The 12,839-nt window shown below is 31.3% G+C and overlaps 1 protein-coding gene across 2 annotated transcripts; it reads left to right on the top strand.

The window, feature by feature from the left end:
- Positions 1 to 386: 386 nt before the first annotated feature.
- Positions 387 to 12,205, top strand: LOC143047955 (uncharacterized). Of its 2 annotated transcripts, XM_076221328.1 has the most exons (5): positions 387 to 601; positions 6,259 to 6,481; positions 7,509 to 8,741; positions 9,573 to 9,863; positions 11,804 to 12,205. In XM_076221328.1, exons 2-5 carry the CDS (start codon positions 6,289 to 6,291, stop codon positions 12,013 to 12,015), a joined length of 1,929 nt encoding a protein of 642 aa, XP_076077443.1. In that variant the 5' UTR covers positions 387 to 601; positions 6,259 to 6,288; the 3' UTR covers positions 12,016 to 12,205. The 2 variants fall into 2 exon arrangements, with proteins under 2 accessions (XP_076077443.1, XP_076077444.1); XM_076221329.1 differs by lacking the exon at positions 9,573 to 9,863 and having other exon boundaries at positions 400 to 601.
- The last annotated feature ends 634 nt before the right edge of the window (positions 12,206 to 12,839 follow it).

The raw sequence follows: 12,839 nt of genomic DNA on the forward strand, positions 1-12,839 counted from the left end.
ATAATTACTTCAATTGAAGTAGGAAAAATTGTATATCATTCGATTTTATTCGTAGAATACATCTATATCACATGACGATGACAAATAATTATGGAGATTTAAGAACAGTTTTCTGAATTTCGAATAATGATAAGAAAAAGTATCTATTTTTCAGATAATTGAAGGATAAATTTAAAAAGTAATTGCTCTTCGACTTACTAGTATATAATTTATATTTACTTAGTATTATCGAAAACGTTGACAGAGTTGATTTACCTGTGCAATAAATTGCATTTTAATATTTGTAATATAATCATCCAGGAAAAGATAACTGCGTATTAGAAAAGAATATGGTAAATCAATCAATAGTGTCTATTATATGATTTGAATACGACAAGCTGTTACCAAAAATGTCTTTTTATTGACGAACTGATAACATAAGCGACACGCATACAGAAATGAGAACAGTTTTTACATCATTTCTTAAATTAATTACACATTTTTAAAACAGTCTTGATGTTGCAAGACGAATAATGGATAAAACTTTTATATCCTGGACTAAGAAAATGACGGATTATCCCTTTTAAGTTAAAAGTGAACATTTTGTGAATCAACTGTACAGGTGAGTCATTTTGTGTTGATTAATGTAGTAAAGTGGAAATTATGCGTTGAAGGTAAAAACGATATATGAAAATTGGTCATGAATAATTATGTCAGCCTTAGTTAACCGAAATTCAAATATCATTAATCTGTTAAGAAGGTGAAGGAAACAAACAAAACTGAGTGAAATCTTCAAAAAAAAAAGCGCAATTGGATGTGTTTTTATGGTAAATTATAATATAAATCATCCCCTAAAGTAAACTGGAGATTAATTTAAAGAAAAAGATACATCAACATATTACAGACACACCAACTCTGGTCGCAGAAACTGTTTATCATGTATTGTTTCTTTTTGTTTGTTCTGTATACACTGATCGAAAGGATGGGGTGGATTGGTGTAATCCTTTCTGTAACTTCTAAAAAAGAAGATGTGGTATGATTGCCAATGAGATAACTGTCCACAAGAGACCAAAATGACACAGACATTAACAATTATAGGTCACCGTACTGCCTTCAACAATGAGCAAAGCCCATACCGCATAGTCAGCTATAAAAGGCCCCGATAAGGCAATGTAAAACAATTCAAACGAGAAAACTAACTTATCTGTTTTTATAATCAAATAATTGAATTACTTTGTTATTCAATCAATTGAATAACTTTCTTATTCAATAATAGAATTCATTTTTAACACCGAGTACCGAAACCATAAAAGATTGTTGATAACGTTATTACATAAACGTGATCCGGCAACCTTAAATATTTCTCTTTCGATAAAAATGCAAGCGTCTTTAAGAGGGCAAGTTTAAAAAAAAATAAATACCGTTATCCTTTGAAGGACAAGTCAGTTAAATCAAATGATAACAGAGGGACACCAGGATGTGTTGTATACATATTTTTTAGGAAAATATCCATAAGTATCATAACAGAAACAATCTTTTATGCATTTATGTCTAGTAATGGACTTATGATTATACCCATTGATGAAGTAAGATATGTTTAAAATTGAGAATGGAAAAATAGGGCGTGTCAAAAAGACCACAACCCGTCAAAAGAGCAGAAAACAGTTAAAGGCCATCAAAGGGTCTCCAATACAGTGAGAAAATCCAGCACGCGGTAGCGAGCTTCAACTTGCCCCTTAAAAATGTGTTCTACTTCAATGTAAATGTACGTCACAGCACAGCAGATTGTTCCACGTTATTTGTATCAATGAATTCATATGTATATTTACAGAATGTGTTTATAAAACTAATTCGATATATTAAGTTAAAATCAATTAACCATTGCTATATACTAACAATCATTTGGCTTATTTTTTACACTTATAAAACTATGAGTCTTTTTCTTCCGGGTTCGTATCAAATGTGAGCAAAATAGATATATAAAATCATATTAAAATGTCATATTTCAAACAACTTCTAAATTGTTATGCTTTACATGCTAAGTATCCGGGTAGGGGATATGCATCATTACGGAATATAAGTCAAAACTTATCAAATATATTTATATATAAATTTACCTTATACTTCGAAAATTCATTTTATAAAGTAACTCGTTTGTAAATTAAAACATCTCCTTTAAATATTACTTTCTTCCGGAATACGAATAAAGCCAATATAAATTATCATTTTTATTTCAACGAATCTGGAATAATAATTTGACAAGGTGAATTATATTCTAAACTTGATAAATTATACAATAATTATAATTCCATTATAGACGAAGTATCTTAATAAACCTAAATTCTCGTGACTAAAAATAATTCCCGATAATCTGTACATTATCGCCTAGATATGTATTCCTTTTCTTTAGTTAATTAAAACACCTATTGAAAGACATCAAAATGTGCATTATTGGTAACAGTTTTGATGTGCAAACCATAAATATCACATTCAAGTATTTCATATCAAAAGTACATGGCTAGTTCATTTACCTTTAGGCTAGGAATTTACAAAAAAAACAAACATTTTCGTATGAAACGCCTTAACACAGGGAAATGTTTTACGTGTGGTAATATAGATTATTATTAACCGCTAAATAAAATGTGCACTACAATAATTCAATATAGATATAAAACATACTATTTATATTGGATAATTAAACAGTAAGGTCAACATCAATAGTATTTAACTCATATAATATCGAATAAAAAAAAAACTAACTTGTAACTCAATTCGATCTAAAAACACAAATAATAAATTAATGATTTTGGTACGATCAAAGAAAAAAATCATCAGGTACATGCGATACATAACATTTGATGACAAGGATATATTGATAATTGAGGAACTACAATATATGTCCAAATGGGCCTTATAAAATAGCCAAACACTATCTAAGTATAAAAAAAGAAGATGTGGTATGATTTCTAATGAGACAACTCTACACAAGAGACCAAAATGACACAGAAATTAACAACTATAGGTCACCGTACGGCCTTCAACAATGAGCAAAGCCCGCTTTGCAAGAAAATTGGAACCTTAGTTTCTGTATTCTGACTGTTGTTATCCGTTCGTTTGAAGTGTTTAGGCTTTTGATTTTGCAACTTTCCTTTTTGAATTTTCCTCAGAGTTCAGTATTTTTGTGATTTTACTTTTTTTCTCATAGCATCTCAGAATTATTGGTCCTCAATGCTGTTCAACTTCGTTCTTTATTTGGCCTTTTCATATTTTTTTTAATTAAGCACCTTTTGATGAGTCTTTTGTAGAATTTAGCGCGTCTAGCATACACAAATTTAATCTATGATGAATATAGACATGAAGATGTGGTAACCAACTCTCCATCAAAGTCACAATGTATAAAACGTTATTTATAGGTCAAAGTATGGCCTTCAACACGGAGCTTTGGCTCACACTAAATAGTAAGATATAAAGGGCCCCCAAATGACTAGTATAAAACCATCCAAACGGAAAAACCAACGGTCTAATATACATGTATATATAAAAGAGAAACGCCCATGACCACACAAACTAACGACAATGATTTATTTTATTCTTATAATTCAATCGATTAGGGATTAGATAACTTGATGATTATGTAAAACAATAAACATTATTGAAGTAAGAAAGACAGCTGTAAACTTTTAATATTGCAAGGAAAAATTAAAACAACCCTTTCCTTTGATCTCTTGTGAAGAGTTGTTTCATTGGCAATTAAACCACATCTTTTTTCATACTTTATACATTTCCTGCGTCCGAATTCTGGATTTACCTTCAAACCCGAATATTTAAAAGCCAAGGCTGTATAAGAACTGAAACAGTTAAAAATGAAAAAGGACCTACATTAATAGCAAAAACTAAAAAAGGTCAATATTGCCTGATGGAGTCGAATTCTAAAAGTTTATTGATAATTTCAAAATTTATAACCTGTCGAAGACGATCTGTTAACATTTTAGTCATGATAAACATATATTCAGAACTATAGTGTTATTTTGAAAATTTAAACAAGCGAAAAACGCATAATTTGTATGACGTTAATTATTTTTTTCTTGGGTATATAAAGTAGGTCTTTTTATTCTTGCAAACATGGACAATGATGGATGTGAACATATTGACTTTTCTTTTATTGTATATTCTTGTTGGCTAATTGAAGTTTATTTTAGCTATTGCAATCTCTCTGTTTGTTAACAGTTTCTGAAATATGTACAAGACGCTATCTTTACTGAAACAGCCAAACAAGTGTATCAATACATATATGATCCCTTTTTATGTAGCCAATATTTTGATATTTACTTGAGTAAATTGATAATTGATAATACGGGCTTAAGTTGTTACAATAACTTTTTAATCATATTTACCTTTCATATACCCCGTTAAGGTAGCTCGGGTGTCTTCCCCTTCATGTACATTGTAAATTAGCAGACAGCAATTGGCCTAGATACATTGTATTTAATAAATGTGCAAATTTTCCTCTTCCTCCAAGTAAGGAACTTAATATGTATGATCCCACGAAAACTTTGCACAGTGTAAGGCTAGCCTTCTCAAAGCTATTTACATTTAAAACATTCCTCAATTTTCATTTTAAGACTATATACAGGCTTTGCTGTTAAAATCATTTAAGAGGATTCTTTCAGAACAGTTCTCAATCCCTCTGTCGTGTCGACCGAGGGATGTTTTAGATGGAAGTTGATTCCAATACCTGATGGTCTTTTAGTTTGGAAATAATGACTGTCTATAGGTGTCAGTGTTTGTTCTGACTTGCTCAAAGTGTCCTTTGACTTTGCTCCTGCTGTCGTTGGAGATTAAATATTGTTGTCTGTCTATATCTATAAGCCCATTCTAGATTTTAATAGCATACATAGTCTGTTGTTTTTTCTAATTTCTACGTTAAATTTTGACAGAAGAATGTACAATTAGGAAAATGGTGTGTTTTGTCATACTAATTCCACCTTCTTTTTTTTTAAATATAGATTTCATCTTCGTCATACTAAGGAAGACAACTCAGACAATATATTTTTTATATTAGAATGTGTAATGAGTTTACCTTTTTTTATTTTGTATCAGAAAACAAGTCACGTTTTTGTATGCGCAATAAAAGAGCTGTTTCCTCATATTTTATCTTAAAGTTCCATGGTTAAGTTTTCCTTCTATCACACAAAAAGTGATTTCCATGGAAAGTCTATAATACACAATTCTAAAATTTTGCACAACCTGTAGCGTGTAGCCTCGTGGTCCATACTTTTATTATATATTTGAAAAAGCTCTGGGGTAAACTCCTTTTTTGGTAAATCATTTAAAAAATCGATGAATTTTAATTTATATCCCCTTCTACATAAAACAAAAATGTACCTTTACCCCTCTTAATGAGAAAAAGTAAAAAATATGAAACAAATAGTGACAATTGACATGTATAATGAAAAAACTGATTATAGGCACAACAACCATGTCGACTAGGTTTAACCAACAAAACATGCAAACAGTTTTAAATTTAATTTACAGACACAATGACGTAATATGTACATGATTATATTGTTTGTAATATTTATTTTCTAATTTCATGACAGTAGAGTTTTTCTAAATTCATACACCCGTCTGTCTGTCTAGGTGATAATGGCCATCCTTATGGTATGTCGTTGACACTAAAACCAGGCTCTTCTTTAAAAAAGAAAAAGAAAGGCAATGTTTTCGAATTGTTACTCAAATGTAACCATGATCAGCACGTTTGAATACGACTGCATACACTAAATATTAATGGAACAACAACATTGTACTTCGATCGTCAGATAAAGTCTTTCATAGTTAATAAGACCAGCAACGCATCCCATTCTTTTGTGTAAACTTTTGAATATATTCTATGCTTTATTTTGGGCTTAACAGAGCGCAAACAAAATATTTAAGTTTTATCCTATTGGTTAAATAATATAATGTTCATCAAACTAAAGGGGTCTGTTATAGCTGACCATGCGGTTTAAGTTTTACCCGTTAAAGAAGACCGTTCATTGACCTATAATTGTTAATTATTTGTCATTTTGGTCTCTTGTGGATAATTGTTTCCATGGCACTTATACCACATCTTCTTATTTTTTATATGACAAGCCTTTCCGTTGTAACAGTTAAACCCAGATTTTATATATGCCAAACAGTTTCTTACGAGCCTTTACTTAATTCTTACACAATTCAGAACCATAAGTTATTTTGACTAGTTTGTAGTAAACTTTTTTTTTTCTATCCTTTATCTTACAGGAACCTGTTGAAACAAGAACAAGGCGTACCATGTTCATCCTTCTGCTTTATTCTGTTGTTAATTTTCATTTGATTCAATCCATTACCCATTGTGGACCAGAAACACATTTTGATGCTCCTTTGGTGGACAAGATGTTCTCATTCACTAACCCAAGTGCCGAAGAGTTGTCCTACCTTAATGAGAATTCACGTGAATCCTGTTTAGAGCAATGTTGTAATACAGGTAGAATACTAACAGCTGCGTCATTTATTCTCTGGTCGATGGTTGTCTTATTTGCAATCATACCACATATCCTAATCTTATGATAGAAAAAACTTCAAACGGTGCGAAGGTTCTACCATTTTATATCTCGAGAGTTTAATTATTTATCACATCGTGTAGTCATACATGTACCTCAAATTTGAAATTTGTTAATCTAAATACAGTAAATAAAGGCAACAGTAGTATACCGCTGTTCAAACTCATAAATCCATGGACAAAAAACAAAATCGGGCTAACAAACTAAAACTGAGGGAAACGCATTAAATATAAGAGGAGAACAACGACACAACACTACAATGTAACACACACAGAGTAAAAATGTATATTTCAAACCTGACTCAAATGAAAGAAATAAAGGGAAATTTAAATTTCAACAAATGCTGTAGCAACACTTTCGAAAACCGTCTCACATTTTCCTCTTTTAATTTTGTTACAACTCATTTACAAACTGGAAACAGTCAAAGACTTTTGGAAGTAAATGACGTATAAAGAAGTCGACACGCAAATGGTATTCCGGTCTTTGGTGGGGTTTTGTCCCTTTGACACATTTCCAATTCTATTCCCAATTTTAGATATTACTTCCCCAAATTGCTATGGTAAAAACATCGATAAAGGATTATGCACATTAATAGGTAAAAAAGAGAAATGTTCACTTAATAACCTTAACATGATGGAGCTAAGACATTAAGGATAAAATAAAGAAAATTGAATCAAATTTGAGTCTTCAGTTATTTATAAAGTCGGTTAAAAAAATAGTTTTAAACCCTCATCAGTTAACTTATTTTATCACACATCTGCAATGTGTGTGAAGAATTCGCACTTTAATATGCAAAACACATGCGCCATCTTTTCGATATAGAATAGTTAATGTCTTTTATGTTATTGTTATTGGAATAAACACTTTACGAAACTCTTTTTTTCCTATCTGTTGATTGAAATACATAAAAAATATTATGTTTTATAATTTAATTTCTTGTATTAATTTCAGACAAATGTAACATTGCCTCTTTCAATCAAAGTCTGGCTGCTGTAACCGGTGATAATTGTTTCCTATACAAATGTTTACCTTTGGAGAATTGTCAATTTCAAGACTCAGGTTCCATTATAAGTTATGTTTTAAAAAGAGATGAAGATGATACCACCACTATACAAAATGAAATTGACACAACGAATCCACCCCCAAAAGATCAGGAATTTATAGGAGAAAAAGTTTTAGAAGTTATCAATGATACTGACGTTGATTCAGATTTGTTGAAACAGGATCGAAATACAAAGAACACCAACATTCCTCTGTCGTCATCATCCTCTTTATCCACAAACACGAACAATCTCACAACGAAAGGTACCACTTCCGTGTCATTGGCAACGCACTCAGCGACGTCAACGAATACCAACAGTTCACCTTTGACGTCAACGAAAACCAGCAGTTCACCTTCAACGTCAACGAAAACCAGCAGTTCACTTTCAACGTCAACGAATACAAACAGCTCACCTTCAACGTCAGCGAATACAAACAGTTCACCTTCAAGTAATAATCCATTAACAACATCAAACACAAGTAAAACTAATAGTCCTGTTTCACTGACATCATCTGCTAGTTCTGCAACTAAAAATATATCGTCAACCACTGAGGTAAAACAAACTAATGGAAGTAGTACAGTAACTAATCAAATGGTATTAGCTACAAACCAGCATTCAACTAAAGCCTCATTGAAACCATCAGTTGTGGTCTCAAACGAACAAGGTAATAATGACTCAAGTAGTGTTCATCCTCCAACGACTGTAAACAGTACCACAAATACAATAACTAAAACAGTATTATCTAACGCAACAAAATTAACTTCCGAGCCAATCATGGCGAATTTGACAGAACTGGAAACCACACTTAATCATGCAATGACAGAACAACATAATGTTACATCACCACACAAGATAACTACAACAAACACAATAATAAATACGTTGACAAAAGCTTTAAATATTACAAACACAGTGAATAAAACAACAACATCACCAACAACACCAACAACTACTACTACAACTTCTATGATGACAACGGAAGTAACAACAAGGGAAACAACCGAGAATTTGAGCACAGTAGTAACAACGACAACAAAGGACATGACAACATCAGACAATGATACACAACCGATAGTCACAAACCAATCAACAACAGAAGCCACCAGCATGTCGGAATCTACAGTAAAACCAATAACAGCAGGTACGTGTATGATTTAATAAATACTATGGAAGATTCAAAGTCGTTCGGTTTACTTCTTTGATTTCAAGGTACTATATTTAGGTTATAAATGTGATTTGTTATAAACATTACAGATATGACTTACCTAGACTTGAACTTGCTTGAATATTGGTTTTCCAAACAATCTTCGCAAAAACAAAATTCTAGACCATTGAACCTGATTAAATTGTCTTGCGCCCATCCGAGGTCAAAGGGAAATTGTGTTTACCCAATATCCGTCCGTTCTCTACAGAGAGAAAAACATTGTTCAACGACTTCATCAATTTTCGAGGCAGTGTTTATTATGTATCTTACTGTTTTGAGGTTGTAAGTACATGTATCCTAATATTTGTTCAAACTATCATGATCGCTGGGGTTTTTTTTTAACTATTTTTGAAAACGACTGATTATTTAGTAAATTAAGTAAAATTTGGAACTAACTGCGCACTGTTTTTTTCCGTCAAATATAAAGGAGATTAGGTATGACAAATTTACCGACATTTGTTTAAGCTAGAGTTATTTTATTTTTTAAAGTACAGAGCGCATATTGTTGAACGGTTTTTAAGTGAGTAATACTAACAAAATATGATTAGTTTAATTCAGTCAATCTTATTTACAAACGTTCAAGTTTTGTCGTATGTATTCTTGAGATGAACTATCTAATGTGTGCTACAACTTTTGTGAACTAGATGGATATCCCACATCTTTTGTTTTATACTGAACAGATAATAATCGGTATAAAAATCTGCACATAAACAGGAAACAAAATACGTATTTCTTGATGCATTCAATAGTTTTATGTATTAATTTCAGGAATGAAAAATTTCTCTGATATCATACTATCAATTAAAACTCTAAACCAAACAGTGTCTGCGGATGTAAATTTCAGCTCTGAAATAGTACAAGATTTAATAAATGTTACACCAGCGTCAGCAACTGCTGATATAGTAAAATCTACAGTTTGGAATGAGTCAGCAGCTACCATTCAGCCAAATAACCAAACTCTTATGAGTAATACAGCTTCAGTTGTAATACCTGATAACGAAATATCGGAAACGGCATTTAATGATGAAATTACGATTCAAAATAACACAATTTTCTTCGGTAACTATTATCACTCAAAAACCGGTCTGTGTTAATGGTTGTGTTGTAGTTAACTTAGTTTCTAGTAGATACAATGGCATTTATTCTTGTCCAAATTTACATTTTAAAAGTAAATAAATATAAAGTAACTGTTATCAATTTCAATAGTCTTTTTTTTGGGGGGGAGGGGGGGTAGGGGTAGGGAGTTAATAGAAAGTGTTGTCCTACTATTTGAAATGGATTTGTTTTATCGTTCATCGTTTCTTTTTAAACTGTTTACAATTAGTTAAGAGAGTAGCAATTATAGTAGATAGGATCCGCTTGATGCAAAGAGAATAATACATGGCAAAACCGTATCACATTCTGTATCAACCCGATTAATAACCAATATCAACCAAGGGGCCGATGGCAGCAAGAAAGTTGATTAACTATAGGGTATGCGATACAGTTCTGGAGAATCCATCTTTATCAAATATTCAAAATCGGAGTCATAAGTACTAAATATATGACAGACTGAAACAATGTGAAGGTTCTTGCCATTGGATTGCGAAATATGAGGCCTCTTCATTTCCATATTTCGTTGAGCCTTTTCTTCCTACTGCTGTTTCATATAAAGATGTTTATCGGTACAAAATTAGAAGAAGAAAAAAAATAATTTGACACTTAAAGTGCACTTTAAGCGTCGAGTGAATGCGTTATTTCCATTTTTATGCACATGTTCAAATCTCGCTTTTTAGAATATTTTGCACTATTTGAGACAAGAATTTTTGCTTGTGTATAAAAAAATAGTTAGTTTTAGGCTTGGGTAGACTATATCTTTTGTGGAATATATATTTTCTATATCAACACCAATTTCATTATAAGAGTTGTATCAATTATGCCTATATCATTTAAGACATTTGTGAAGTGTGTTGTATCGATTAAATATATTTTAAGTTCCCGTCATATATATAGTGATTCACCTTAGCTCAACATTTATTCCTACATGTATGCATGCATGGGCTGCGGGTTTTTCATATTCACTTTGATAAATACATTATGTTGTGCATCACATCTTATTTACAGCAGTCCTTGTCATTTTTACTTTATAACTTTTTTATTTATATTTGTTGATCATAATAGTCTTTGTTTTTGTTATATAATTTGTTGATTAAACTTAGTTAAGTTACTTAAGTGAATTGCCTACTACATGCAATTGAAGTGATGTTCCTGTTTTCCATGCGCAACTACATGTACGCCATTCGCTTTCTTAAATATACGCGAAAAATTGTTAAAATAATCAACATGTTATTCATTACAGATTAAATAAAAAAGACTTCATCAAATAAATTGAATGGATGTTTTACCATTTTTAAAATTGACATTATTCAATTCAAACCTAAATTTCTTTTGTTCTTTGTAGTTTATAGATCGGACATGCCGACAAGACGGCGTACTGTCGAGAACTGACTGTGAATTTCAAAAATCGATTTTAATCATTACATAGAGAATAAAACTTTTTTTTATTTATGAACGTGTGTTTTTTATGCTTAAAGAACAAAATATCATTTTTTTTTATTATTTTTTTTTTGGCGGAGTTTCCTTTCAACATTGCCAATTTCCATGTTGACATTTATCCCTTCCAATGCCAATTTGAAACACAGAATTGTCAACTTGAACTTAAAAATGTCAATTTTGAAAGAAAACAAATAACAACAGATTGTCCCTACCAGTCTTTCATTTGTCATATTTTATACAAGTTTTGAATTTACATGTAGTTTTGAATTAACTGTCTATAATGCTTGACATGGGCTTATTTTGGTAATTTAGAATCATGATCTTATTATGCGTTTGTCGTTCCAATGAATAAGATACTAACTATCAAACCGATTTGAAAACTTTCTTTAAATTTACATAAATCCTCCTGATAATATATTATAAAAGCATAATATTGTTATGTATTCATATTTATTCCATTTCAGGAGATCTGAACATAACTTTTGCTGATACTAACCAGATGAAGGAAGAAAAGGAGGAGTCCAATGTGCTATCCGCCGCCCTCATAGCAGCACTGTCGTTTGGAATCTTATTCTTCTTTGCTGTCCTTGTTTTAATAGGAAAACGATGTTTTGATAGCTGGCAAAAACGACATTACTCTAGAATTGACTATCTGGTTAATGGAATGTACAATTGATAGTTTAAAAAACTGAAGGTCTACTTATTCATTTCTCATTTTTGTGTTTTTATTCTTATGCAAAGGAAGGAAAAATTAAGTCAATGCATAACAAACAAAGCATTGCTTTATCTTGAAAAAAAACGTCATTAACGTATGGCCATGATGGCAAATTTCATATGTACAAGACTGAAATAAATGATCATTTCAATATTTTATTACATATATGCAGCGTAGTATGTCGCCATTCGCTGTCAAGGATTGATTGTTTCTTCTGTTTATAACTAAGAAAAGTGACTGTCAATGATATTGATGTATAAGACTTGGTAAGGACTCAAGTAGTCTAGTGGTATAAGTGGTTTCATTTTTTCATTGGCCTACTTATGAATATTTCCAAGGATGATCACCTTTACGATGTTGATGGCATCACATTATATAAAACGTTGATAGGTGTGAATATAATTTCAGATCGCTCTGAATACGTTACAAAAGTTCAACAAACAGCAATCAATCTTTTGATTTAGAGTGTGGTTTTCATTCTTTCTGTTTGGCAGTTTTAAAAATTGACAAACACAAAGTTTGTACACAGAAAATTAATTTCGTCGTGCAAATATTCATACTTTGGTCTCCGAGCGAACATTTAAGACAGAAAAGTTCCGAACGCATGTTATTCGATGTCTTTGAATTGAGCATTGTCATCCATATGAAATTCGGGTATACCCATATTTTCTTTTCTGTTGTCTTTAAAACGTTTAAAAGAAATATGATCCTTTCATTAAAGTATGTCATAAGAAACATAACAACCTTTAAATCGATCATTGAATGAAACATGAAGCTTGTGGCAT

Source organism: Mytilus galloprovincialis, chromosome 10 (genome assembly GCF_965363235.1).
Source record: "Mytilus galloprovincialis chromosome 10, xbMytGall1.hap1.1, whole genome shotgun sequence".
In the NCBI taxonomy this organism is placed as follows: domain Eukaryota; kingdom Metazoa; phylum Mollusca; class Bivalvia; order Mytilida; family Mytilidae; genus Mytilus; species Mytilus galloprovincialis.

What these genes read in the sequence shown, in the direction of transcription:
- LOC143047955 (XM_076221328.1), top strand. Translation starts at nt 6,289, where the DNA reads ATGTTCATCCTTCTGCTTTATTCTGTTGTTAATTTTCATTTGATTCAA. An exon ending in AGAGCAATGTTGTAATACAG is followed by an intron (nt 6,482 to 7,508) that starts GTAGAATACTAA and finishes TATTAATTTCAG; the next exon opens with ACAAATGTAACATTGCCTCT. An exon ending in AAATAACACAATTTTCTTCG is followed by an intron (nt 9,864 to 11,803) that starts GTAACTATTATC and finishes ATTCCATTTCAG; the next exon opens with GAGATCTGAACATAACTTTT.